At 40.7% G+C, this 23,953-nt stretch overlaps 2 protein-coding genes across 6 annotated transcripts in view; one reads left to right on the top strand and one right to left on the bottom strand.

Annotated features, from left to right (window-relative positions):
- TMEM156 (transmembrane protein 156) overlaps positions 1 to 9,758 on the bottom strand; it is a 49,595-nt gene extending 39,837 nt beyond the window's left edge. For both annotated transcript variants that reach the window (XM_033929266.1, XM_033929276.1), the window contains exons 1-2: positions 9,690 to 9,758; positions 868 to 1,146 (exon numbers count right to left, since the gene is read on the bottom strand). In XM_033929266.1, the coding sequence (XP_033785157.1) occupies positions 868 to 1,146; positions 9,690 to 9,732 (322 nt within the window). In that variant the 5' untranslated portion in view covers positions 9,733 to 9,758. The remainder of the gene's footprint in view (positions 1 to 867; positions 1,147 to 9,689) is intronic.
- An 8,017-nt stretch (positions 9,759 to 17,775) lies between these two features.
- The window catches only part of KLHL5 (kelch like family member 5), a 163,795-nt gene continuing 157,617 nt past the window's right edge, over positions 17,776 to 23,953 (top strand). For 2 of the 4 annotated variants that reach the window (XM_033947422.1, XM_033947404.1), the window contains exon 1: positions 17,776 to 18,057. The gene's annotated coding sequence lies outside the window, so the exon portion shown is untranslated. Of the gene's footprint in view, positions 18,058 to 18,101; positions 18,240 to 18,341; positions 18,361 to 23,953 lie in introns of those variants that run through there. The other 2 variants (XM_033947394.1, XM_033947413.1) reach the window with 2 other exon arrangements.

Raw genomic sequence — 23,953 nt, 5'->3', positions numbered from 1 at the left:
TCTTATTTGTCATCTAAAAATTTATTGAACAGATATGTTTTCAAGGTTTTTCTAAAACATGTCTAAAAGGAAAGAAGTCTGATTTCTGAAGGAAGATCATTCCAGATTTTCACCATGGTAAATGCCAGAGAATGGGAAAGTCTACCTAAAGTTTGAATCCCTCTAGTAGAAGGGAATAATAGTTTAAATTTATGTATGCCTCCAGTAGAAAGAGGTTGATGAGAGTTGAATATATAAAGAAAAAAAGATCCTGCACAGAGAAAAGCTATGGGCTCCTTTTACAAAGCCACGCTAGTGCCTTAACACATGGAATAGCGCACGCTAAATTGCTGCACGCACTAACCGCTACGCCTCCTTTTGAGCAAGCGGTAGATTTACGGCTAGCACGCGCTAATCCGGTGCGTGCGATAAAACCGCTAGCGCGGCTTTGTAAAAGGAGCCCTATGTGACAGGGCATACATGGTGCATGAGAAAGAGAGGTAAATCAGAGATTTACATATGTCAGATGAAGGAAATATACCAAAGAACCAAGAGCAAAGTGAAAATTGCTTTTGAAAGAGCAGCAAGCGCTCTAAGTCAAAGTGGGTGTAGCATAGGATCCTTTTAATAAAGGTCTGCGCTTACCATGCATTAGATGCAAAAATTAATGTGTAGCAAGTGCAAAGTCTGTGCATTAATTGTTAGCCACACTGCCAGCATTTTCCTATACAGTTATGGGGGGATTCTTTATATGGCACTTAACTTTAAGTACTATTTCCAAATCAAAAACGTAGCACATAAAATCGTTCTAATTTTTAGCACGTGCTAAAAACGCTAGCGCACCTTAGTAAAAGGAGCCCTTAGCCTTTCTGCATTAACATTGCTTACCTTGTGATTTTAGTTCCTGATAAAGAGAGTACACACTTCTTTTTGATACACAGGCAAACCATTCAGTTGTGATTTGAGAATCATTCCTGGTCCTTCGGCAAAGATCAGTTATATTGCTAGAAGTAGCATGATTCTGATTTACGTAAACTTTGAAGCGAACAGTGTCATTTTGTGCTCCTTGTTGCAGGAAGCATACAAAAGATATGTTAAAGGAAGATAATACGTATGTGATGTTATTTGATGAACAAAAATCTTTGCATGTCATCACCACAATGATTTCTGTAAATTAAAAAAAAAACATTAATTTAAAGTATAAATCAAATAATTTTTGTACTTTGAGAGAGTACTTTTATAAGAAAGCATCAATGTCAAAGTTATGAATGCAAAATAAAGGGAGAATTCATCAATGGGTGCTACCGCATTAACGTCTGCTAACCATATTAGCATGCATTGATTAGTGCACGCCAAAAGCTAAAGTTGCCCATTATATTCCTATGGCATCTTTAGCAATTAGTGTGTGCTAATCATTAGTGTGCACTAATACAGTAGAGCCCTTTGATAAATTCCCTTCTAAAAGCCTAGATATTTTTATTAAGCACCCAAACCCATCTCCAATAGCGCACAAATTCTCATGCACATACCGTACTTATATTGGCTCCAATGAGTGTGTGTACTCTATGTAAATTATAACCCATTTTTTATGCATAGAATGCCTCTTATAAAATTAGAACCCAGCTAAAAGTATGTGTGGTGCAAAACTGTAGAGTAGGTTGAGGGGGAGGGGGAACATGGACAGAGTCACAATTTATACACAAGAATAAATGTCAGTGTCCACAATTCAGGTATCATTTCTGCAGGATTTGTGCTATAGGTGACTGTAGATGGTTATTTTAGAAGCTCAATTCTTGTTTTGGACATCTGAAAACTAGTATTTAGATGCCCATATTGCATGGACATTGAAATCCCAATTTATTTTATAAAGGTAGGATATGGACATCTAACACTGCAGTATGTCCATATGGCATGGGGGCGTGGCTTGGGTGTGTTTTGGATAAGACTAGGGAGGGCCTAAAATATGGACGTTTAACTCCGACCATAGAAGGGGAAAGGGACATCCAAGTCTAAAAGATGGATGCCCATATTTAGATCTGGTACTTGTCATGTCCAGGTTACAGAAAGATGAATGAGCAGTTCTTTACTGAATCGCTAGAGAGCGATCCTGGAGCATGCGCAGACCCTGACAGTAGTGATAGGAGAAGCAGCCTCTTGTCACTGGTGTCAGGGCTTCATTGGGAGCAGGAGGGGTGCCCAATCCCTCCTGCTCCTCAGGCCTCCTGTGATCTTCGGAAAGTGGAGGAAGCCCAAAGTCCTCCTGCCGCGATACTGGCCTTAGGCCATGCCCCGACGCTTCATCAGAGGCACGGGGAGGGGCCTAAAACACTGATTGGCTGAGGCACCTCGGCTCCTCTCTTGGTGCCTCAGCCAATCAGTGACTTCCTTAGGGAGGAGTCTAAGGAAGTCCCTGATTGGCCATTGTTTGGCTGAGGTGCCCCAGGCTTTTCCCAAGGGAGGAGCCCGGGGCATTTCAGCCAATCAGTGCCTTAGGCCCCTCTCTGTGCATCTGATAATGCATCGGGGTGTGGCCTAAGGCCAATATCATGGCAGGAGGAGGACTTTGGGCTTCCTCCTGCTACCGAAGATCACGGGAGGCCTGAGGAGCAGGAGGGACTGGGCACCCATCCTGCTCCCAACGATTCTAAAGGAATGGGGAGGGGGTGGGCCCAGCCTAATCAGCTGGGCAGCCTATTACAGGGAGGGAGGTGGGCAGAGCTGGGCCTGGTCCGGCCAGGTGGCGTTTGAGATGGTAGGAGGGAGTTGGCGTCCCTCCTGCCTTGTGTTCGGCAGGGCAGCAGCGAGCAGGGGGGGGGGGGCATCAATGCACGGGGAGGGGGCGGGTGAAAACCATGGGCTGGCAATTATTTATAGAATATATAAAAAAGGAAGAATTTATTTTTTATGTATTCTGCAAAAGCGCATTGCCAGCCCGTGGTTTTAAAGGGCAGGAGAGCCAGTAAGAAATGAAGTGACTGGTCCTCAGCACTTGCTTCACTTCTGATCGATAAGCCCAATCCATCTTCCTTTTTTCTGTTTAGTGAATCACGATCCTGCCTACTTTGCATGCTGTTTCTTCTAATTTGCATGCACGGATTGGAAGTGGGTCACAGGAGAGGTTAGTGAATCAGGCTGGAGGGAAATATGGATGTAAAGGGGTCACGATCAGTTTGCTTTGTGAATCTAGTCCATAGTGTCTGAAGGAATCCAAGAGCATGTAGATTGAAGCACAGAGTAATCTACACCAGGAAGTTACAATTCTGTGGATTCCAGTGGTTAAGAACATCAGTATGGGAAAGCAAGTAACAGAGTAAACATAGAATATAACTTTTATTTAAACAGCTGAAGAGAGCTCAGAATACTTCCAGTGTTTTATCAAGTTAGACAATGACATCTTGCTGAGAAAGAACCCACAACAAAAGCAATAGCAGGATGTTAGTATTTACAGTACAGCCGCAAGAGAAGGGAATAAGAGTTCACATACTGTATTTTGTGACAATTTAGAACACTAATATATAGTTAGTTTTGTTTCCAGAAGCACGTAGAATAGAGGACATTCTCATGGAAAAGAAATAAACAGAAATTATCTTTTGTAGGTGAAAAATTTTAAAGGAACATCTTTCTTTGATTTGGTTTTAATAATTTGCCTTTTACAATTGCAAGCTCAAGGCAAGTTATAAGCAGATGCAAAGGTTATTTCCCTGCTCAAGTGGACATAAAAGAGTCCTTGTATCAAGCTGCGGTAGGGGTTTAATGCGCGTAATACCGTGCCTTAAACCGCCTGCTGCGCTAGCCGCTAACGCCTGCATTGAGCAGGCATTAGTTTTTTAGACGGCCGTGGGGGTTAGCGTGTGATGAAATGTCCAAAGCGCTAACCCCGCTAGTGCGGCTTGATAAAAGGACCCCAAAGTCTAGCAAGGCAATGCTACTATATAACTTAGCACCTTGATTTAGGTACCACAATGGGGTGAACTTAACTCCGATTCTATGACAGCACTTACTGCCCTTAAGCTGTTACAGAATATTAGCGTAGAGGCTTATTGGTGCACCAAAACTTTGGCATACCTACTTAATGCAAGTTAATGGCTGGTGTAATTTGGTGTGCTTAGGAGCACCATGCAACAAACACAACAGACAGCATTCTAAGAGTATGACAAGTGTTTCATATGTGTGGCTAATAGGCCATCGTACAGTTTTTTTTCATTTGATGTCTCTGATTGGAGGGTATGTGAATGGTGTCTGGGTTTTCCTGTGGCTGGTTGTGGTAGTTTGGATTAAGCCATTGTTCAAGTAGGCTGGGCTGTCACCATTTATAGATTTAAATAATACGCAGTAGAATTTAAATAGTATTCTTGCTTGAATTGGGAGCCAGTGTGAGTTGAGGTATGCCTCGGTGATGTGGTCGTGTTTTCTTAGTGAATAGATTACTCTCAGGGCTGTGTTTTGTACTGTTTGTAGTTGTTTTATCATTGGGGAGGGGCAGGGGAGACCTAGGATTATGGACTGGACCATGAGCTGGAATTGTTTTCTGTCAAAGAATTTTCAAACTTGCCTTAGATTTCTCATGACCACAAATGATTTCTGTATTGTTTTGTTGATTTGTGGTTGCGTGGTGCAGCATCTGTCTTGTCATTCCCAGAAGTTTTAAAGTGGGTTGAATGGGGTATATGATTGAGTTTACTACTAGGTTTTTTATGGTTGGGGTTTTATTTTATTTTTTTTGAGAAGTATGAATTTTGTTTTGTCTGGGTTCAGTTTTAGTTTGTGGTCTTTCATCTATGTTGCCAGTGTTTCTAGAGTTCTGTGTAGTGTGTCTGTCATGGTGGGCATTGGCTGATCAAAAGGAAGGAGAATGGTGATGTCGTCTGCATAGTTATAGGAGATTAAGCCTATTTTGTCTAGGCAGGTGCCGAGGGATACAATGTAGAGATTGAAGAGGGTTGGGGATAATGGCAATCCTTGGGGTACGCCACAGGAGTTGGACCATGGTTCTGACTTTTCTTTGTTTGTCTTTACTCTGTAGGTTCTGGATTGTAGGAATCCTTGAAACCATGTGTGTACTTTGCCTGTGATTCCTAATGTATCTAGTATTTGTAGCAGGATGTCATGGTCTACCAGGTCAAATGCTACGATGAGATCTAGTTGAATAATCAGCATTTTTTGCCTATGCTGAGGTGTTGTCTAGCTGTGTCCAGAAGGGATCCTAGTAGTGTCTCAGTGCTGAAGTTGGCTCTGAATCCAGACTGTGTAGAGTGGAGCAAATTGTGGTTTTCTAGGTAGCTGGTGAGGAGTTTAGCTACAAGGCCTTCCATTAGCTTCACATATGGACTTTTCCTCCAGGAAATTGTCCAAACCTTTCTTAAAACTAGCTACACTATCTGTTCTTACCACAGCCTCTGGCAATACATTCCAGAGTTTAACTATTCTCTGAGTGAAAAAATATTTCCTCCTATTGGTTTTAAAAGGATTTCCCTGTAACTTCATCGAGTGTCCCCTAGTCCTTGTAATTTCTGACAGAGTGAAAAATTGATGCATTTGTACCCGGATTCTACTCCACTTAGGATTTTATAGACTTCAATCGTAGCTCCCATCAGCCGTCTCTTTTCCAGACTGAAGAGCCCTAACCTTTTTAGTCTTTCCTCATACGAGAGACGTTCCATTCCTTTTATCATCTTGGTTGATCTTCTTTTAACCTTTTTTGGTTCTGCTATATCTTTCTTGAAATATCTTTTTTGACTAGAACTGAACGCAATACTCCAGGTGAGGTTGCACCATGGAGTGATACAGAGGCATTATAACATTCTTAGTCTTATTAACCATCCCTTTTTAAATAATTCCTAGCATCTTGTTTGCTTTTTTGGCCCCCGCTGCACATTGGACAGAAGGCCTAATAAACTGGCATCTACTTATAGGATACCTAGTGATGCTTAAGCATGCCTAGGCGCTGCTAGGCAAGATTCTATAAAGGATGCTTAGTGGTTGATTGACAACTGTGTTGAGCAGTGCCTACAATGTACAATGTAGGTACCACTACAAGTTGTTTATAGAATCTGGTCCTTGGAGCCTAACATTAGATATCAGCTTATTGAATTTGCCTTTATGTTTATACTTGACCAAGGAGATTGGAGGTAACTAGTCCAAGATCACAGTGAGCATCAGTGGAAGAAGCAGGATTTGAGTACTGGTTTCACTGTTTCTGAGCCTGCTGCTCTAATCACTAGGCTACTTCTGGAAGGATAAGAAAAGCAGATGCAATATACTTGCATTGAAAATCATGTAGCTTAAACTAGCAAGCACTGCTCTCATGAACACAGTCTGTCCTTTTAAAATCTTTTGGCCCTTATTTTAGCAGCCCAAGTAGCAATTTACACATGTAAATACTAGCATTTACACATGTTTGTCAAATAAATATAGAAAGGCAGGATTTATGCACATGCATGGGAAGTGTGGTTTAGACAAGAGTTAAATCAGAACCAAAAAATACACCTATATTCCCAATCACAGAAGAAGAATGAATGTCCATTATCACTGACAATGTCAGGATTTACAGCTGCTCCTGAGTACACATAGAAAGGATTAAGGGCGATTGTCCCCTGAATCCTCCAGGGTTTGCTTTTCTCCTCAAAATGGATAGAGGGGAAAATGAGCTGACTTGGAGGGAGGGAGTCCAGGCCAGGACCACCAGGGTATTTTGTGACTGGAGGAAGGAGGACCAGACTGCCAGGGCAAGCTTTAAGGTTGGGGGGGAAGGTGAACCAGGGCCAACACCAATGCTCAGTAGGGGTGGTCCATTAGACCATTAGGAACATATGTTAGGGGAGGGCAAGAGATGGTAGCTTGGAAGTAAGGCGCTTGCAACACCATGTTCTTTTTATTATGGCAACTTTCTTGTCCATGCCTGAGTCAATCACTGCTCAGGTACAGACAGGAAAGTTGACATATTTAGCACTAAGTTGCAGAGTTGCTGCGATCTTAATGTAACATGAATTTGCAGGGTGAAAGGTGAGTATAATGGTGAATAGTTAAGTACAGTAGATTTTATTTTGTTCCTGGATGGTTCACAATACAAAATAAAGAGATCTGGTGGGTATTGTACCTGGGTGCCATTGTTTAAAGTCCACTGCACTAATTGCTAGGCTGCCTCTCAGATCTGCAGGAACACCTGTGTGGCCATTTCTCTCAAAATGATGCCAGACAGACATTCTTGAGCCTGGATTTTTGGCATTTATAAGTTAGACATGACAGTTTAGAATGTGACTTTTCTTTTTAGACATCTCCTATGCAAAAATGTCCATCCATGAGCCATTTTTGAAAGGGAAACCCAAACATTTTTCTTGTTTGAAAATGGCTCTAAGATGGATGTTTGGGGGGGGGGGGGGTTGTTCATAATGAGTTCAACATTCCAATTCAGACTTGGACTTTTTTTTTTTTTTTTTAATGCCCCTCCAGTAGCTACAGCTACACACCCCTCACCTGAATTTTCCCTTGCAAAGATAAAAACCTCTGACAACCTGTGTTCAGTTTTGGAGGCCATATATTGGCCATATCTTGCCTTGAGAGAGAAGGAATAGGGGAGACATTTAAATACTTGAAAAATATCAATGAACATACAAATCTGTTCCAATGAGCCTATTGAATGAAGCTGCAAGCAGGGAAGCTGAAAAGCAGCATCAGCTAAAAGGGTGATGAACACCTAGAATACGAGACTCTTCTGAGGGAAGTGGCCGGGACAAAAATGATGAAAGAATTAAAAAAATCATGGGATAAACATGGAGGCAAGAGGATGGAATAAAAGTACTGTATAGTAGTCAATATTCAGCTAGTTGTGGTCAATGTTATTTTTTTTTAAATGAGAGGACAGAAACATGTAAAGGGTGATTAATTTTTAAAGAGAGGCTTGTGATTTTATTTTGCCATACTAGAGCGAAGATGGTGATTTTCTCATAAGGAGAAGGGATACAGAGGACTATCCAAGATGCTAGGGACTTTTGAACTGGTCAAAGATTACACTAGGCTGAAATATGAGCAAAGCAGGTCTCAAGAAGGCTGGAGAGAAGGGGTCACAAGCAACATTTAACCTATTAGTGTAAAAGTTACAAGACCGAGCAGAAAAAAATCTTACATTAGTTACATTATCTTGTATAATGGATTTTGATAGTTATGTATATATGAGGGGCCACTGAAAAGTTCTCAGCCCAACCAAGAAGAGAATGATGTAGAACCATGAAACTTATAAATTATTCCACACTTTTCTTGACACTTTTCATTTCAATGATATGAAATGAAATGAAAAGTGCGGTAGAAATTTTGCTCTACTAGTCGGGAGTTGGAGCCTTGAGAAAGCCCACTAATATACACGGGCGAAACATGTTGGTGTTGTCGTAAAAACTCCCATACACAGCGTCTTGCTAAACAAGCCAACAGCTTAAAGCTAAGTATCCTTAGTAGTGAATTACACACTTATAAAATTGCAAATAAGTATAAAACTAAAAAACTTATTGGTTCCAATGAGGAGGGTGAGCATAAAGCCACGTACTATGAGAGTAATTGAGTATGTGGTGGCCCGCTGAGGTACCATGAATTATTAATGAATATAAAACCGAATGAAGGTAATTAATGCAGTGAGATAATTTCTCCCTGTTGAAGTATATTTGAACATTAGCCTTACTTTTCATTCAAACTGATTTGAATACAGTGCCGAAGTCTACAACATATAATTTATTTGTTTAACATAAATTAGTTATAGGCTATCAATACAATATAAACTGAAGATAAACATTTATACATAGATGTGAGGACAGAACACAGCAGTTGCCCCATCATAATTTCTATCAATCTTTGCAATCTTAAGTGCACCCTCCCCCCCTTTTACAAAACCATAGTGCAGTTTTTAGCGCTGGCTGTGGTGGTAACGCTCTGACGCTTATAGAATTCCTATGAGCATTGGAGCTGTCACCGCCACGGCCGGCGCTAAAAATCAAGATACGGTTTTGTAAAAGGGGGGGGGGGGTTAATTTTCACTATTTATCCAGCTCTTCCTATCAGTTGAAAGGCATGCTAGCATGCTCAGAAGTGTTTATAATGTAAGCATTTTGTATGTCCCTTTATTTTCAAATAATTCAGTGATTCTAATTTACATGAATACCACTTTTACAAACACTCTCTCTCTGCTTAAAATATGTGAATAAAATGTAAGTAAAATTAATCCATAGGCATTGAACCAGTGGTAAACATGTATTTATATACAGACTTCGCTACTATTAGTTAAGGCCCTCTTTTACTAAGCAGAGGTAGAGATTTCTATGTGGCCTGAAGCGCTAAATGCTCCGATGCTCATAGGAATTCTATGAGTGTTGGAGAATTTAGTGCTCCAGGCCACAGTAGAAACCTCTACCGCAGCTTAGTAATTTAAAAAAAAAAAGTGGGGGGTTAGTTATTTAGCATCTCTTAAATGCAATATACATTTTAAGAAAAAATGAATCTTTTTGTAAGTTTTCTAACACTACTGTAGCTATAAGTATATGCATATTCCAGACAATTACAATGACTTCAAGCTAACCTGACCTCACAAAAACCAAAACTATGAACTGTGCTGGCTAGCACTGAAACAGCAGCATTCTCAGCAAAACAAAGCACTATGAGGTAACTATTCTGAATTCTCTCTCTTTTTATAAAGAAGTGATCCATTTTCAGTCAAGTTCGTAACTCACCTCGGTGTGTCTTGAACAGCTCGGGTAAGCACAGAACAAACATGATTATAATTGCTGTTAAGAGTTTGGTGAGAGCTGCCTTTGTCATGGCTCAGCACATGTCAAGAAAAGGTCTTTCAGCGAGAAAACCAGCATCTCTGTGATGACTTTCTTCCTTGTTTAGTTTTTATCATAGTGATAGCTCAGCTCTATGCAAGATTATTCTTAGTCACTTCCTTTTTATGGGTGAGGTTTTGTGTGGTTTTTTAAAAAAAATTTGGGGGGTATGAAGAATACTTTTTAATTTTCATGGGTACTGTAGTTCTCAACAGTCCATCTCTGAAAGCTACCATGTAACCCCATCTCAATAAACTGCCTAAAATGAGCACTAGCAAAAGTTTTGCTGCTTATTTGTCCATTGAGGTGAGATGAGAAACAGTTTAAGTCATAGGTTTTCCTTTTTCATCACTAACCATCTTGTGAAATGGAGCTAGGTTCAGAAACTCAGGGCTCAATAAAGCACATCAGTTAATGAATTAAACTTAGTTATTAATAGAAACATCAACAAATCATCTAGCCTTTTAACAAGCTAATTTTCAGGTTTTGAGTGTGGGGGAATAAAAGAAAGTATCATTGCTTCTCCATAGTTACTGTTCAATGCAATGGATTTTCTTTTGCATTTCAAGAAAAGAATCTTCAATTAACGCAACCACAGGGAAACCAACCAGTATTTTGTATGGGACAAAGATGAGATACATGATATAGTTTCTGAAACAAATAGTCTAAATAAAAGTTATTGAATTACTCAACATTTTCAGTACAGTGTTAGAATACACAGTTTACTATGAACAGGCTTATCTTCTCATATCTCTAGTCCTCATCTCATGAATGTCTCTTCACCCAGGCATATAAATATTTCTCATATTCTCGCAACACTATGTAACACAATTTTATTATTTCTTTTTTGTTGTTGTTGTTCCTGGGTAATAAGTGTTCTTTCTTAATTTTCTAGGCCACAAAAGTATAGAACATGGCTATCATGCCCCTCAAACTTTGCTTTTGTGACAAGGACATTGATATTTTGAAAATTACCTTTTTTGCAGAATATTCCAGATTGATTCCAAGCTGACTAAACTTAGGGGCCCTTATACTAAGGTGCAAACATCCAGCAGATGCATTTTGCTATGTATGTGACCAATTTATCAAGACAAGAGGGAAAAAGTACTCCATAGAAGCATCTGCTAAGATGTGTGATGCCTACAAAGCATATTTCAGCATATCTGTTGGGGATCAAGACAAATCTTGTGTGACAAATCCAGAGCTAATTCAGAGTTTTTTGTCTCTGAAGCGCCAGGATTTGCACTGTGCCAGGTATGTAGTCCTGTCCCTTTAAGGCAGAGTGCTGCTAAAGCATGGGAAGGAAGCTTGCCCAGCATTGTGTAAAGCCTAAGCCTGTTTTCCCACCCTGGCTTAAGGGGGCATGGCCTTGAGCTCCTAAATTATTTTCAATCAGATCCTTCTTCCACTTTTTGAAGGATTCTTTTAGATCTAAATACTTCACCTCACTCAACCACATCGGTTGCCGTTTGGTCTTCCTTCCTCCTTTTTTAATACGTGGAATATGTCTAGTCTATGCTTCCAAGATGGTATTTTTGAATAACATCCACACCTGATGTAAATATTTTACCTTTGCAGCTACTCCTCTAAGTTTCTTTTTTTACCATTCTCCTCATATTAAAGTTATATGCTATTGTATTGGATTTCTTGTGTGGACTTATTCCAGGGATTACATCAAATCTGATCATATTATGGTCACTGTTATCAAGCAGCTCCAGCACCATTACAGTACTTCCTGCACCAATTCATGCTCTCCACTAAGAACTAGATTTAGAATTGCCTCACCTCTTGTTGGTTCCTGAACCAGCTGTTCCACCTAGCCCTGTTACATTTACCCAGTCAAGATCGGAATAGTTGAAATCACCCATTATTATTGTGTTACTCAGTCTGTTAATCTCCCTAATTTCTGATAACATTTTAGGTAGACAGTAGTACATGCCTATCACTAACCTTTTCCCCTTTACACATGAGATTTCTACCCATAAGGATTCCGAGGTGTTTTTTGGCTCTTGTACAATTTTCAGTCCATTTGATTCAAGGTCCTCAACATAAAACATTATGCCTCCTTCAATTCGATCCACCCTATCACTGCAATATAGTTGTACCCCGGTATGACAGTGTCCCATTGGTTATCTTCCTTCTACCAGGTCTCGAAGATACCTATTATATCTTTTCATTTAGTGCAATATATTCTAACTCTCCCATCTTGTTTCTTAGGCTTCTGGCATTTGCATACAGACATTTCAAACAGTGTTTGTCATATCTATTTACAATCTGTCCAGCAGCAGGAATGGATAATACAATCTTTAAAAACAGCCTGTTCTGTATTTAAGGAAACTTGGCCTGTATTGTACACACTCTGGCCTGTATTGCAACATTGCCATCGCTTGTTGCTGAGGGTTTGTCCACTTGAATCTTTGTTCATCTATCTGTATGCAAGATGTTTAAATACTTGAAATGATAATTTACAAACCTTTCCCAGAGATGGAGAAGCGATAAAATTAAAGGATATAATATGAGGTTAAAGTAACCACTCCATTCATGTGTAACTTTTCCAGCCTATTGTGGTCCTTCTCCAGGATTTTCTTCTGTGAACATAGAGCAGAAATATTTGTTTAGCATGCTTGCTTTTTCCTAATCAGTCTCCACATAGTAGTTTGTGGCATCTTTGTCTCACAATTCCATTTTTTGCCTTCCTCATTTCACTAATATACCTGAAACTATTTGGTCACCCATTTTTTTTTTTTTTTTAACATTTCTAGACATTTGCTCTTCCACATCTGTCTCTTGGCTTCTTTCAATTTCATCTGGTATTCCTTTCTATGCTCCTCTTCTTGAGTTTTTTTGTATTTCACAAACACCAACTCATTGCCTAATTTTCTCTGCTACTTCTTTAGAAAACCGTATTGGGTTTCTTTTTCTCTTGCTTTTAATTATTTTCCTCACATAAAGGTCAGTTGACAATTTTACTCCTTTTAGCTTGGACCGCTGTTTTTCCATTTCTCTTACTATATATCCTTCCATTCTATCAGCTCTTTCTTCAGGTACTGCCCCCCCCCCCCCACATTTTACTGAAGTCTGCATGTTTAAAATCCAGGACTTGAGTTTTTTGTGGCTGCCCTCCACTATAGCTGTAATATCAAACCAAACCGTTTGATGATCACTACCACCCAGGTGGGCACCAACTTGGACACAAGAGACACTTTCCCCATTTGTAAGCATCAGATGCAGCATCGATTCTTCCTTCATGGGTTCTGTCATTTTTTGCGGATATCCCAAAAATCTGAACAGGTTTGGGAATCGCTGTCCTAATCTCCTCTCCCTCAAAAAGATGCTTGTAAATATTTGATTTTATAGATTTCACATACACTACAACCTACTTTTCTATCAGGTAAAATCTACACATTGGATAGAATTTCTGTCAGGATCTAAGTTTACTCTGACTATAGTTTGCTACCCCATAGAAACATAGAAACATAGAAGATGACGGCAGAAAAGGGCTACAGCCCATCAAGTCTGCCCACTCTGCTTACCCCCCCCCTGTCTATGCCCTAATGACCCAATTTCCTTATCTTGACCCTTGTAGGGATCCCACATGGGTATCCCATTTATTCTTAAAGTCTGGCACGCTGTCTGCCTCGATCACCTGCACTGGAAGCTTGTTCCAATGATCAACCACTCTCTCTGTGAAGAAATACTTTCTGGTGTCGCCATGAAATTTTCCGCCCCTGAGTTTGAGCGGGTGCCCTCTTGTGGCCGAGGGTCCCTCGAGAAAGAAAATATCATCTTCCATTTCGACACGTCCTGTGAGGTACTTAAATGTTTCGATCATGTCTCCCCTCTCCCTACGTTCCTCAAGAGTGTAGAGCTGCAATTTGTTCAGTCTCTCTTCGTACGAGAGACCCTTGAGCCCCGAGATCATCCTGGTGGCCGTCCGTTGAACCGATTCAATTCTGCGCACATCTTTACTGTAATGTGGCCTCCAGAATTGCACACAGTACTCCAGATGAGGTCTCACCATGGCCCTGTACAACGGCATTATGACTTCAGGCTTTCGGCTGACGAAACTTCTATTGATACAACCCAATATCTGCCTTGCCTTAGATGAAGCCTTCTCCACTTGATTGGCAGTTTTCATGTCTGCACTGATGATTACTCCTAAATCTCGTTCTGCTGAAGTCCTAGTTAAAGTTTCTCCATTCAAGAAGTACATCCTGCATGGATTTCCGCTTCCGAGGTGCATGACCTTACATTTCTTAGCATTGAAGCCTAGCTGCCAGGTTGAGGACCAACTTTCCAATGTAAGCAGGTCCTGCGCCATATAATTCTGTAAACTGCATTCACTTACTATATTACATAGTTTGGCGTCATCGGCAAATAGTGTTATTTTACCTTGAAGCCCTTGAGTCAGATCCCCTATGAATATGTTGAAAAGGAGTGGACCCAGGACCGAGCCCTGCGGCACTCCACTGGTCACCTCCGATGTTTTAGAGAGGGTACCATTAACCACCACCCTCTGAAGTCTGCCACTCAGCCAATCATTGACCCATGCAGTTAGTGTCTCTCCTAACCCCATCGATTCCATCTTGCTTAGCAGCCTGCGGTGTGGGACACTGTCAAAAGCTTTACTGAAGTCCAGGTACACAACGTCCAAAGACTCTCCCAAGTCCAACTTTCTTGTTACCCAGTCAAAGAAGCTGATGAGATTGGATTGGCAGGACCTACCCTTGGTGAATCCATGCTGACTGGGATCCCGAAGATTCCCTTCATTCAAGATCGTGTCCAATTTGCTTTTAATTAGTGTTTACATGAGTTTGCACACTATTGATGTAAGACTCACTGGTCTATAATTCGCAGCCTCTGCCCTGCAACCCTTTTTATGCAGAGGAACGACATTAGCTAATTTCCAGTCCAGGGGAACTTTCCCCTTACTTAGGGAGAGATTGAATAGCTCAGCCAACGGTTTCGCCAGGACATCGCTCAATTCTCTGAGCACTCTTGGGTGCAAATTGTCTGTTCCCATGGCTTTGTTCACCTTGAGCCTTGCCAGTTCACTGTAAACTTCACCTGGTGTGAACTCAAAATTCTGAAACGGGTCTTCTGTGCTTTGTGTTGCCTTCAACTGCGGACCGTGTCCCGGTGCCTCACAGGTGAAGACTGAGCAGAAGTATTCATTCAGTAGTTCGGCTTTATCGGAATCTGCTTCCACGTAACTTCCGTCCGGTCTTCTAAGGCGTACTATCCCGCCTGTGTTCCTTTTTCTGTCACTAATATACCTGAAGAAGGATTTGTCCCCCTTTTTAATGTTTTTTGCCAGAATTTCTTCCACTCGAAGTTTTGCCTCCCTAACTGCCATTTTGACCGCTGTAGACCTGGTCCTATATTCTACTTTTGCCTCTCTTTTCTCCGTGCGCTTGTAGGAGAGAAACGCTTTTTTTCTTCTCCTTAATGAGGTGCGAGATCTCCGCGGTGAACCATTGGGGTTTATTGTTTCTTTGTCGTTTATTTACTGATTTTATGAAGCGGCTAGTTGCTTCATGTATGGTTGATTTCAGTGTTAACCACTTAGCTTCTACATCATCGGTCTCCGCTTGGTCCTGCAGCGTCTGATGGACGAAATCTCCCATGCGTGCGAAGTCTGTGCCCCGGAAATTGAGTACCTTTGTTTTCGTGTTTGATCTAGGAAGCCTTTCCTAAGGTTGAACCATACTATGTTGTGGTCGCTGGAGGCTAGCGTATCTCCTACTGAGACCTCTGAGACGCTTTCCCCGTTGGTGAGTACCAGGTCGAGGATCGCCTGGGCCGTAGTGGGCTCCGTTACCATTTGTTTGAGAAGTGCTCCCTTTATGGAGGTTAAGAGCCTCCTGCTACTGCTGGTTGTCGCTGAAAATGAGTTCCAGTCTGCATCAGGCATATTGAAGTCCCCTAGCAGTACAGCTTCTCCTCGTAGAGTGATATTCTCTATGTCTTCAATTAATTCTGCGTCCATGTCTTCCAGTTGTCTTGGGGGTCTGTATACCACACCTAGATACAGGCATTTTTCTCTGCCTCTTGCCAGGTTTACCCAGAGGGATTCCATGCCACAACCTGAAGTAGTTGGCCTATCTAGGCAGTAGTGCTGCCCGATTCAGAGAAAAATATTTTGATTCGATTCGATTCACCCTGTTGAATCGATTGTTCGATTCGATTCACTGTTAATGACACAGCTTTTTAAGTTTAAACATTTTATTTAACCAAGGCAATATCGTGTCAAAAACTATAACATAGCTGTAAAATTAGTTAGAAACATAGATTCACAGCTTCCCCAAAGCAAATCATCCCCAAAGTTTCCCCAGCCCCCCTGCCTGATTCTCAGTTTTTCCAGGCCTCTGCCAATTCTCAGCTTCCATCCCCAGCCTCCAAAGGGGGGGTATATTTGTCTATTTTTGTATAGTTGTTACTGAGGTGACATTGCATAAAGTCATCTGCCTTGACCTCTTTGAAAACCCGCGGAATATAAATGATAATTAACATTTTCTCTGCGTACAGTGTGCTTTGTGTTTTTAAAATTTTATTGTTGGCAGATCTTTTTTACTTGGCTATGAAGGTAAGGGGGAGGGAGGGTGGGAGGGAAGCTGCTGAAAGACATCTAGTAATCCTTGCAGGCTTGACTGTGCAGGGAATAATTTTTGTAAAATCATGTTTTGTTATGTGACTGGCATTATTTAGACTTTAATTTCTATGAATGAATAGAATGAAAATGATATAAAATTACTTACTTGTTTTTATGTGTTTGCATTGAAGGAAAGTGGAGAGAGAGTGGGCTGAGGACGCTGAAGGGAAATGGGGAAGAGAGAGTTGGGAGAAGACGCTGATTTATAAATTGACAATTGTACAGAATATTGTTTCTTTTTATACTTTAATATAATAAGTTCAATATAAAATAATTCAAGGCTTGTGTGGATGGAATCAGGTGGTTTGCGGGGATGGGGACCGAGCTTACAGGGATTAGTCCAATAAAATGGTATTTTCTTATTTCTCATTATTTTTTTTATTTTTATTTGTTAATTTGTAAAGTGGTGATTGTTATGTATCAGTTTTTTCAAATTTACATCTACTGTCTTTATATTTTTCACAGTATTAGAGGACATGTATTATTGTTTTTGTGGTGTTGTGTTGCATTGTATGCAGAGTCTGGTTTCTTGGCGGTTCAGTTTAACTTTTGTCTACATATTTCTATTTTTAGTTTGTGATCATTCCATATTGGGCAAGGGTGTATCTGTCTGTGTGTATGAAAGGGACATGGCATTCTGATAGCATCGACTATACAGGATCAATTGACTGTGAAGGATCTGTCTTGTTTAGTTTTGCAATGTATGTGTTAGTGTTCTAGTGCTCACTGCAGTGTTTAAGATGCTGCCTTTTCCTAGGTACACTCTTGTGAGATATGTGGATTGTTACTAAAAATCATATTTTTCGTATAGATGGGGGGGGGGTGTCAAAAAATGATGGGCCCCGGGTGTCACATATGCTAGGTATGCCACTGAAGAAGGGCTCATACTCTCAGCTCTCTCGCACTTCTCTTCCCCGGTCGAGTCTCTGTTTTCAGTGCAAGCTTTCTTAGAAAAAGCACCACTTTTATAATCCCAACCCTCCTAGTCTTTCCGCTTTAGTACTGTGTGTTTCACAGAAGGCACAGCCTTGCACTTTCCAACGCCTGCTCTTTTTTTTATCTATACAGTACATAAACAAATCTACATAGAAAGAAAAATGAAAATCTAGCTTGAGACTTCTGAACCAGGAATTCCCAGGAACAGATTTTCTTTGCGTAGAAAAGACAATTTATCCCGACACCTCGGCTACAATCAACAACTTATGAAAGGTAATAAAACGCAAAAATAAATAGGTGGAGACACCAGAGTGAGGCTTGAAACACACAGAGAGAGGGGGGGGGGCTATTTAAAATACACGAAAGATATATTTATATTTTGAGAACGAGGCTTGAAATGCTTAGGGACGCGGCCGGAGCACAAGACTGAAAAGCTGCTTGGTTGAATACTGAATATCGACCCCCCTCCCCCCCATACTGGGGGAAAGCAAACCCCAAACTGTAGCCGGTCTTTAAAGGCAATCTAAACAGGCAGGAAATCTGCCTAACTGGTAATACTGCATACAAGTTGCTCTGATTGGCTGCTAAAGATAATGCCGAGGGCTCCTGCAGCTTCTGTTGATTGGCTTCAGGAAACCAGGAAGTGGTACTGGAAAGCAGCCAGATAGGGCTAGCTCCTTGGACGTAAGCTTCTTCTTCTTTTTTTTTTTTTTCTACCGTCGCAACTTTTTGTTTCAGCTGCCGTACAATATAAGAGTGATTAAAGTGAGAAAAAAAAATGGTGGGGAATTTTTTTACTTTTTGGATGTAGTCGACGTTATGATGGGTCCAGTTATCGTACATCTGGCAACACTGACAGGAAGAAGGTGAGGGATGCGGGTTTGACAAACTGATTGGAACCACTTGGGTGGGGATAGGAACAGACTGGTGGAAGCTGGCAGAGGGATGAGGATGGGATGACTGGCTGGAGTAAGGGGAGGAAAGCTGGTAGGTAGATTAAGCTGAGGGACCGAGGTGAAAGTACGCGGGGGGTTGGTGGGGGCGGGGATGAGGAGGTGGAATAAGCTGGGAGACACGAGAGAGTGTGAGCAGAGTAGGATTTTCTCCTGACTACGTCATAATGAACTGGTTAATCCAGTCCTGGTTTTATAGTATTGAATGTATGGACTTGTAGTTCTGATTCTCCTATGGAGATTCCCAAGAAAATAATAACTCCCTCCACCCCCACCCCGAAACAACATAAAAATAAAAGCTACAAATCTTTATATGCAGTAGAATAAAACCAGGACTGAAATAGCTTGTTTATTCCTTATGACATAGTCATGTAGCAACCCAAGAGGAGATTGGCTATTGACATATGGTTGTGGGGGAGAGGAAGGTTGGAATTAATTTACCTAGTCACAGTACTTGAAAGAAAACGTGGGTAGCACTAGATTCTTCCAGCTACTAGAATTTATAACAACAAAACAGTTTGTGCTATGTTGCTGCAAGAAATCAGTATAAGGTTGGCAGCTGTCCAGATTTTTCTGGCCTGTATGGATTTTTAGAATACTTTACTCAACATTGTAAGAGGACTAAAATATATGGAAATGTGCTGATTTATTATTATTTTTTTGTTGTTGTTATTGTGATCCAGTGACCAGGCTAACTGAACCCAACCAATGCAATGACAGCACTATAGTAGTCTGCATAATGGTAGGCTGGCTTTTAATTTTGCAAACTGGGCCCCTGTGAAGCTTTTTAGATTATAGAATGTGCCACTCTGTAAGCCCTGTGCTGCTTCTGCTGCCTAAGGGCCCTTTTTACAAAGCCACAGTAATGATGCTGCTGTGGTAAAAGCACTGAAGCCCATTCAATTCTTATGGGCTTTGGGGCATTGCTGTCAAGCTTTGTAAAATGGGTCCTAAATTTTCTGATTCTGCTTCTGAGGTATTTTCATTGCTTACACCTGGGGAAATTCTGGGCAACTGCGCACACAGTATAGAATTTGTGCAGAATTTCCTACCTACACAGAATTCTGTGTTTATTGTATAGAATTTGCATTGTGCGGCTGGAAGCAGTTGGGAGGAGAAGAGGGGCAATATGACTGGTATGTGACTAGAAGCGAAAGCAGGGGTCCCACACAGGATGGTGGCAATTCGCATCCATTCCTGGCCTGTGCTTCCACTGTTAGGACACTGGATTTCCATTTGTGTGTGTAGGGGGGGGGTTTAGACAAAATAAGCATGCAGCTCTCTAATTACTGGTGTCATGTAAGGCAAAATGGTGATTGGTGTCTATGGCTTCATGGCCTTATAACTTGCCTGCTATTAAGTGCTATCAAATGTTTTCCACTGGCCTACTTTCATGCAAGGCAGTCAGTTTTGCTCTTTCCCCTCAGTTCATTACTGTAATTGGCTATTTCTTTCTCCACACACTGGGTCATTTTACTTGACCCACATCTTTAGCTTCCTCCCTCTTTCTTATGTCTCATCCCAGTTACCCCAAGCGTGCTAGTTTGCCTTTTATTCAATATTCACCCTGATGATGGACTTGTTTTACTTCTATCACTATTGTTACTACTGTGTTTCCCTGAAAATAAGACACTTTCTTATATTAATTTTGGGCCCAAAAAATGCACTAGGTCAGTGGTCTCAAACCCTTTGCAGGGTCACATTTTGGATTTGTAGGTATTTGGAGGGCTTCAGAAAAAAATAGTTAATGTCTTATTAAAGAAATGACAATTTTGCATGAGGTAAACTCTTTATAGTATATAAATCTTTCCTTTTGGCTAAGTCTTAATAATAATATTGTAATTTATAGCTAAAGAGACATATGATCAAGAAACTGTTTTATTTTACTTTTATGAGTATGATAAACATACCGAGGGCCTCAAAATAGCAGCTGGCGGGTTGCATGTGATCCCCAGGCCGTGAGTTTGAGACCAGTGCACTAGGTCTTATTTTTCAGAGAAACACAGTAAGTAACTGTAGACCTGGAACATTTGGGGTGGTCAGGTAGGGTAGGGCAGAGCTTCTTGTCACAAGGCCACTGTACTGCCTGCATCCTCATCATCAGAGCTACTTCTCGATGATATCAGTACTGCTGCATCAATTTCTCTTCTTTGAAAATCTTCCATTGCACAGCTTCTATCCCTCCCATCCCCCCCACCGCGCACTCCCCTGCTCACCCTTCCATCTCTTCCTCCCATCCGAACTCCGCCAACTGCGAAACTGAAATTCCTTCTTGCAAATGGCAGCATCGGCAGCAATCTAGACAGGCTGCTTCGTGGCTTTCTCCCGCCAGGGCATTCCGTGTGCTGCACTGCTGATGACATCATCAGTGATGCAGCAGAGGAATGCCCTGGTGGGAGAAGGCCGCGAAGCAGCCTGTCTAGATTGCTGCCAACGCTGCCGTTTGCAAGAAGGTATATCTGTCTCGCGGTCAGTAGGGTTCGGATGGAAGGGTCAGCAGGGGTTCGGCTGCAAGGCGGGCGGGGAGGGGGGGAGAGGGGCGGCAGGGGAAGCACTGCTGCCGGCAAATCCAGCGCTTCAACTAGGGCTTATTTTGGGGGTAGGGCTTATATTAAGACCTATCCCGAAAATCATGCTAGGGCTTATTTTCAGGGTAGGGCTTATTTTCAGAGTAACTCATTTGCTTTTTTCCTGTTTTCTCCTTTCCACAGGCTACCATACCACTTTCTTGCCTTTTCCCTTTCCATCCTGATGGACACATCTCTACCTTGCTCACTTCATTCTCATTGCAGGCCACTTTGCTGTATGCTAAAATATTCCTGAAAGCCAGAAGCTCTAATTATGGTGCACTGTTTTAATACATTTGGAGGAATTCTGTTTTAAAAATGCAAATTTTGCATCTTTGAAGAAGAACTGTTTCAGTCTTGTGTGAATTGTTACTCAACGTCTGTGGTTACATTGTGTCATTTTAATTTAGCTAAAAGTATGCTGAATTTTAGAACTATTTGAGCTGTATAATTAGCTTATCCTTGTATTTTAAAAAGTTTTATGGAGGCGGTATATAAGAATAAAGTTATTATTATTATTATTATTATCAGGCCATTTAACTTGCTAAACAGCAAGATAAAATGATGGGTAGGTTTAGGAGCAAAGCAATTACAGACCTAAAAATAATTCAATTAGCAGCAATGTTTAGCCACTGTCCAGATAGTTATACGTTCCATTTAATCTTGCTGAATAACAGGTCTAAATTAAACGGAGAGTGCTCACTGTGCCAGCAGTATACATATACATATATTCAGCACTACTATCCACATAGCTGGCAGTGTTGAATATATCTGGTCAGCACCTTGACTAAATATTGGCCTTACTGCATATGTATCTTCCAGTGCAATATTCTTGTGGAGCAGGTTTAGGGGGAAATTCTATAAGAGGTCCCTAAACAAATAAGCGCATAAGATTAGATGCCTGGCGGTGCCTAACTTCAAAGTAGGCGTGTTTAGGGATGGCGAAGGACTTAGGCCCCACTAGGTGCAATTCTCAGGACTTAGGCAACTATAATGTAGGCCTTTAAACCCTGGCCTACATTACAGGCACCCAAGTTTTAAGTTAGGCATGATTCTGTAATAGGCACCTAATTATGATTGAGGAGAGATAGGTGCCTACATTATAGGTACCTATCTTTTTATACACCATTGACAGAATTTTCCTCATAGTGCTTCAGTGCTATAGTTGGCCCTAATACAGCACAGTGAAAAAAAGAAACTCGAGAGTAAAAAACAAAAATCTTGAAATTTTAACATGATTTAATTTACTTTAATATTTATATAAGAGCATAAGAATTTCCATACTGGGACAGACTGAAGATCCATCAAATCCAGTATCCTTTTTCCAACAGTGGCTAACCCAGGTCTCAAGTACCTAGCTAGATCCCAAGTAGTAAAACAGAATTTAGGTACATTAGATAGATTGTGAGCCCACCAGGACAGATAGGGAAAATGCTTGAAGTACCTGTATGTAAACCACTTTGAGTGTGGTTGTATAACTACAAAAAGGCTTTATACAAGTCCCAATCCCTTTCCCTTATGCTGCTTATCCTTGAAATAAGCAGTGGATTTCCCCATGCCATTTCAATAATGGCCTATGGACTTCTCTTTTATAATAATAATAATAACTTTATTCTTCTATACCACTTGAATGAGTTCTAGGTGGAAGTGAGGGTACAACTTATTACAAAAGAAATAGATAAAAGGAAAATATGAATCTTAAGTATGTAGTATAGGTCTCTTGTATGCAACCCAAGGAATAAAGCTGGACAATCTGCAAATTTTAGAATAGAGCTGGACAATAAGGTGAATTGCAGAATGAAGAGGAAATTATCCAAACCTTTTTTTAAAACCCTGCTAAGTTAATTGATTTCACCACATCCTCCTGCAAAGAATTCTAGAGTTTAATTACATGTTGTGTGCAGAAATATTTTTCTCAGTTTGTTTTAAATCTACTACTTAGTAGCTTCATTGCCCCCTAGTCTTAGTATTTTGGGAAAGAGTAAACAAGCAGTTTACATCTACCCATTCCACTCTACTCTGTATTTTATAGACAGACCTCTGTCATATCACCCCTGAGCTGTCTCTTCTCCAGGCTGAAGAGCTCTAGCTGCTTTAGCCTTTCCTCACAAAGACAATGTCCCATCCCTTTTATCATTTTCTTTGCCCTTCTCTGTACCTTTCATAATTCTATTATATCTTTTTAGAGATATAAAGACCAGAATTGCACACAGTATTCGAGGTGCGGCCATATTGTGGAGCAAAACAAGGACAGTATAACATTTTCATCTTTGTTTTCCACTCCTTTCCTGATAATTCCTAACATTCTATTTGGTTTCTTAGCTGTCAATGCACATTGGGCTGAGGGTTTTAATGTATCCTCAATGATGACACCTAGATCCTTTTCCTGAGCAATAATTCCTAACGTGGAACCCTGCGTCACGTAGCTATAGTCCAGGTTCCTCTTCCCCACATGCATCACTCTGCACGTGCTCACATTAAAAGTCATCTGCCATTTTGATTCCAAGTTTCACAAGGTCCTCTTGCAAGTTTTCATAATCCTCTTGAGATTTAACAACTTTGAACAACTTTGTGTCATCAGCAAATTTAATTATTTCACTAGTTGTTCCTATTTCTAGATCATTGATAAATATGTTAAAAAGCAGAAGTCTACAGCATAAACTTCTGGGGAACCCCACTATTTACCATTCTCCATTCAGTATATTGACCATTTAAACCTACGCTGTTTTCTCTTTCAACCAGTTCTTAATCCATAATAGGGCATTCGTAAATGTTTTCACTTTGTATTTTTAAGATACATGCCATCACTATGTATGTATATGCTTTGTTTAAATGTGCATGCCATTCAATTGATGTTTTTTATATGGAATGGCTTTTATTTTATGTGTCCAGTTTAGTGTCCTCTGAGGAAGGTGTTTTTTAGATGCTGAAACTAGGATCCTTGTTGAGACCACATGTTTGAATAAAGTCTGATTTCATTGGCTGATAGGACACCTCCCTTGCCTCTTGCTGTACTGTTTGTATTTTGAGGCAAGATGTTTCTTCTTTCTTTCTTTTTGT

Source organism: Geotrypetes seraphini, chromosome 1, assembly GCF_902459505.1.
Source record: "Geotrypetes seraphini chromosome 1, aGeoSer1.1, whole genome shotgun sequence".
Taxonomy (NCBI): domain Eukaryota; kingdom Metazoa; phylum Chordata; class Amphibia; order Gymnophiona; family Dermophiidae; genus Geotrypetes; species Geotrypetes seraphini.
Note: the sequence above shows the minus strand (reverse complement) of the source record. Positions and strands in the feature narration are given on the sequence as shown.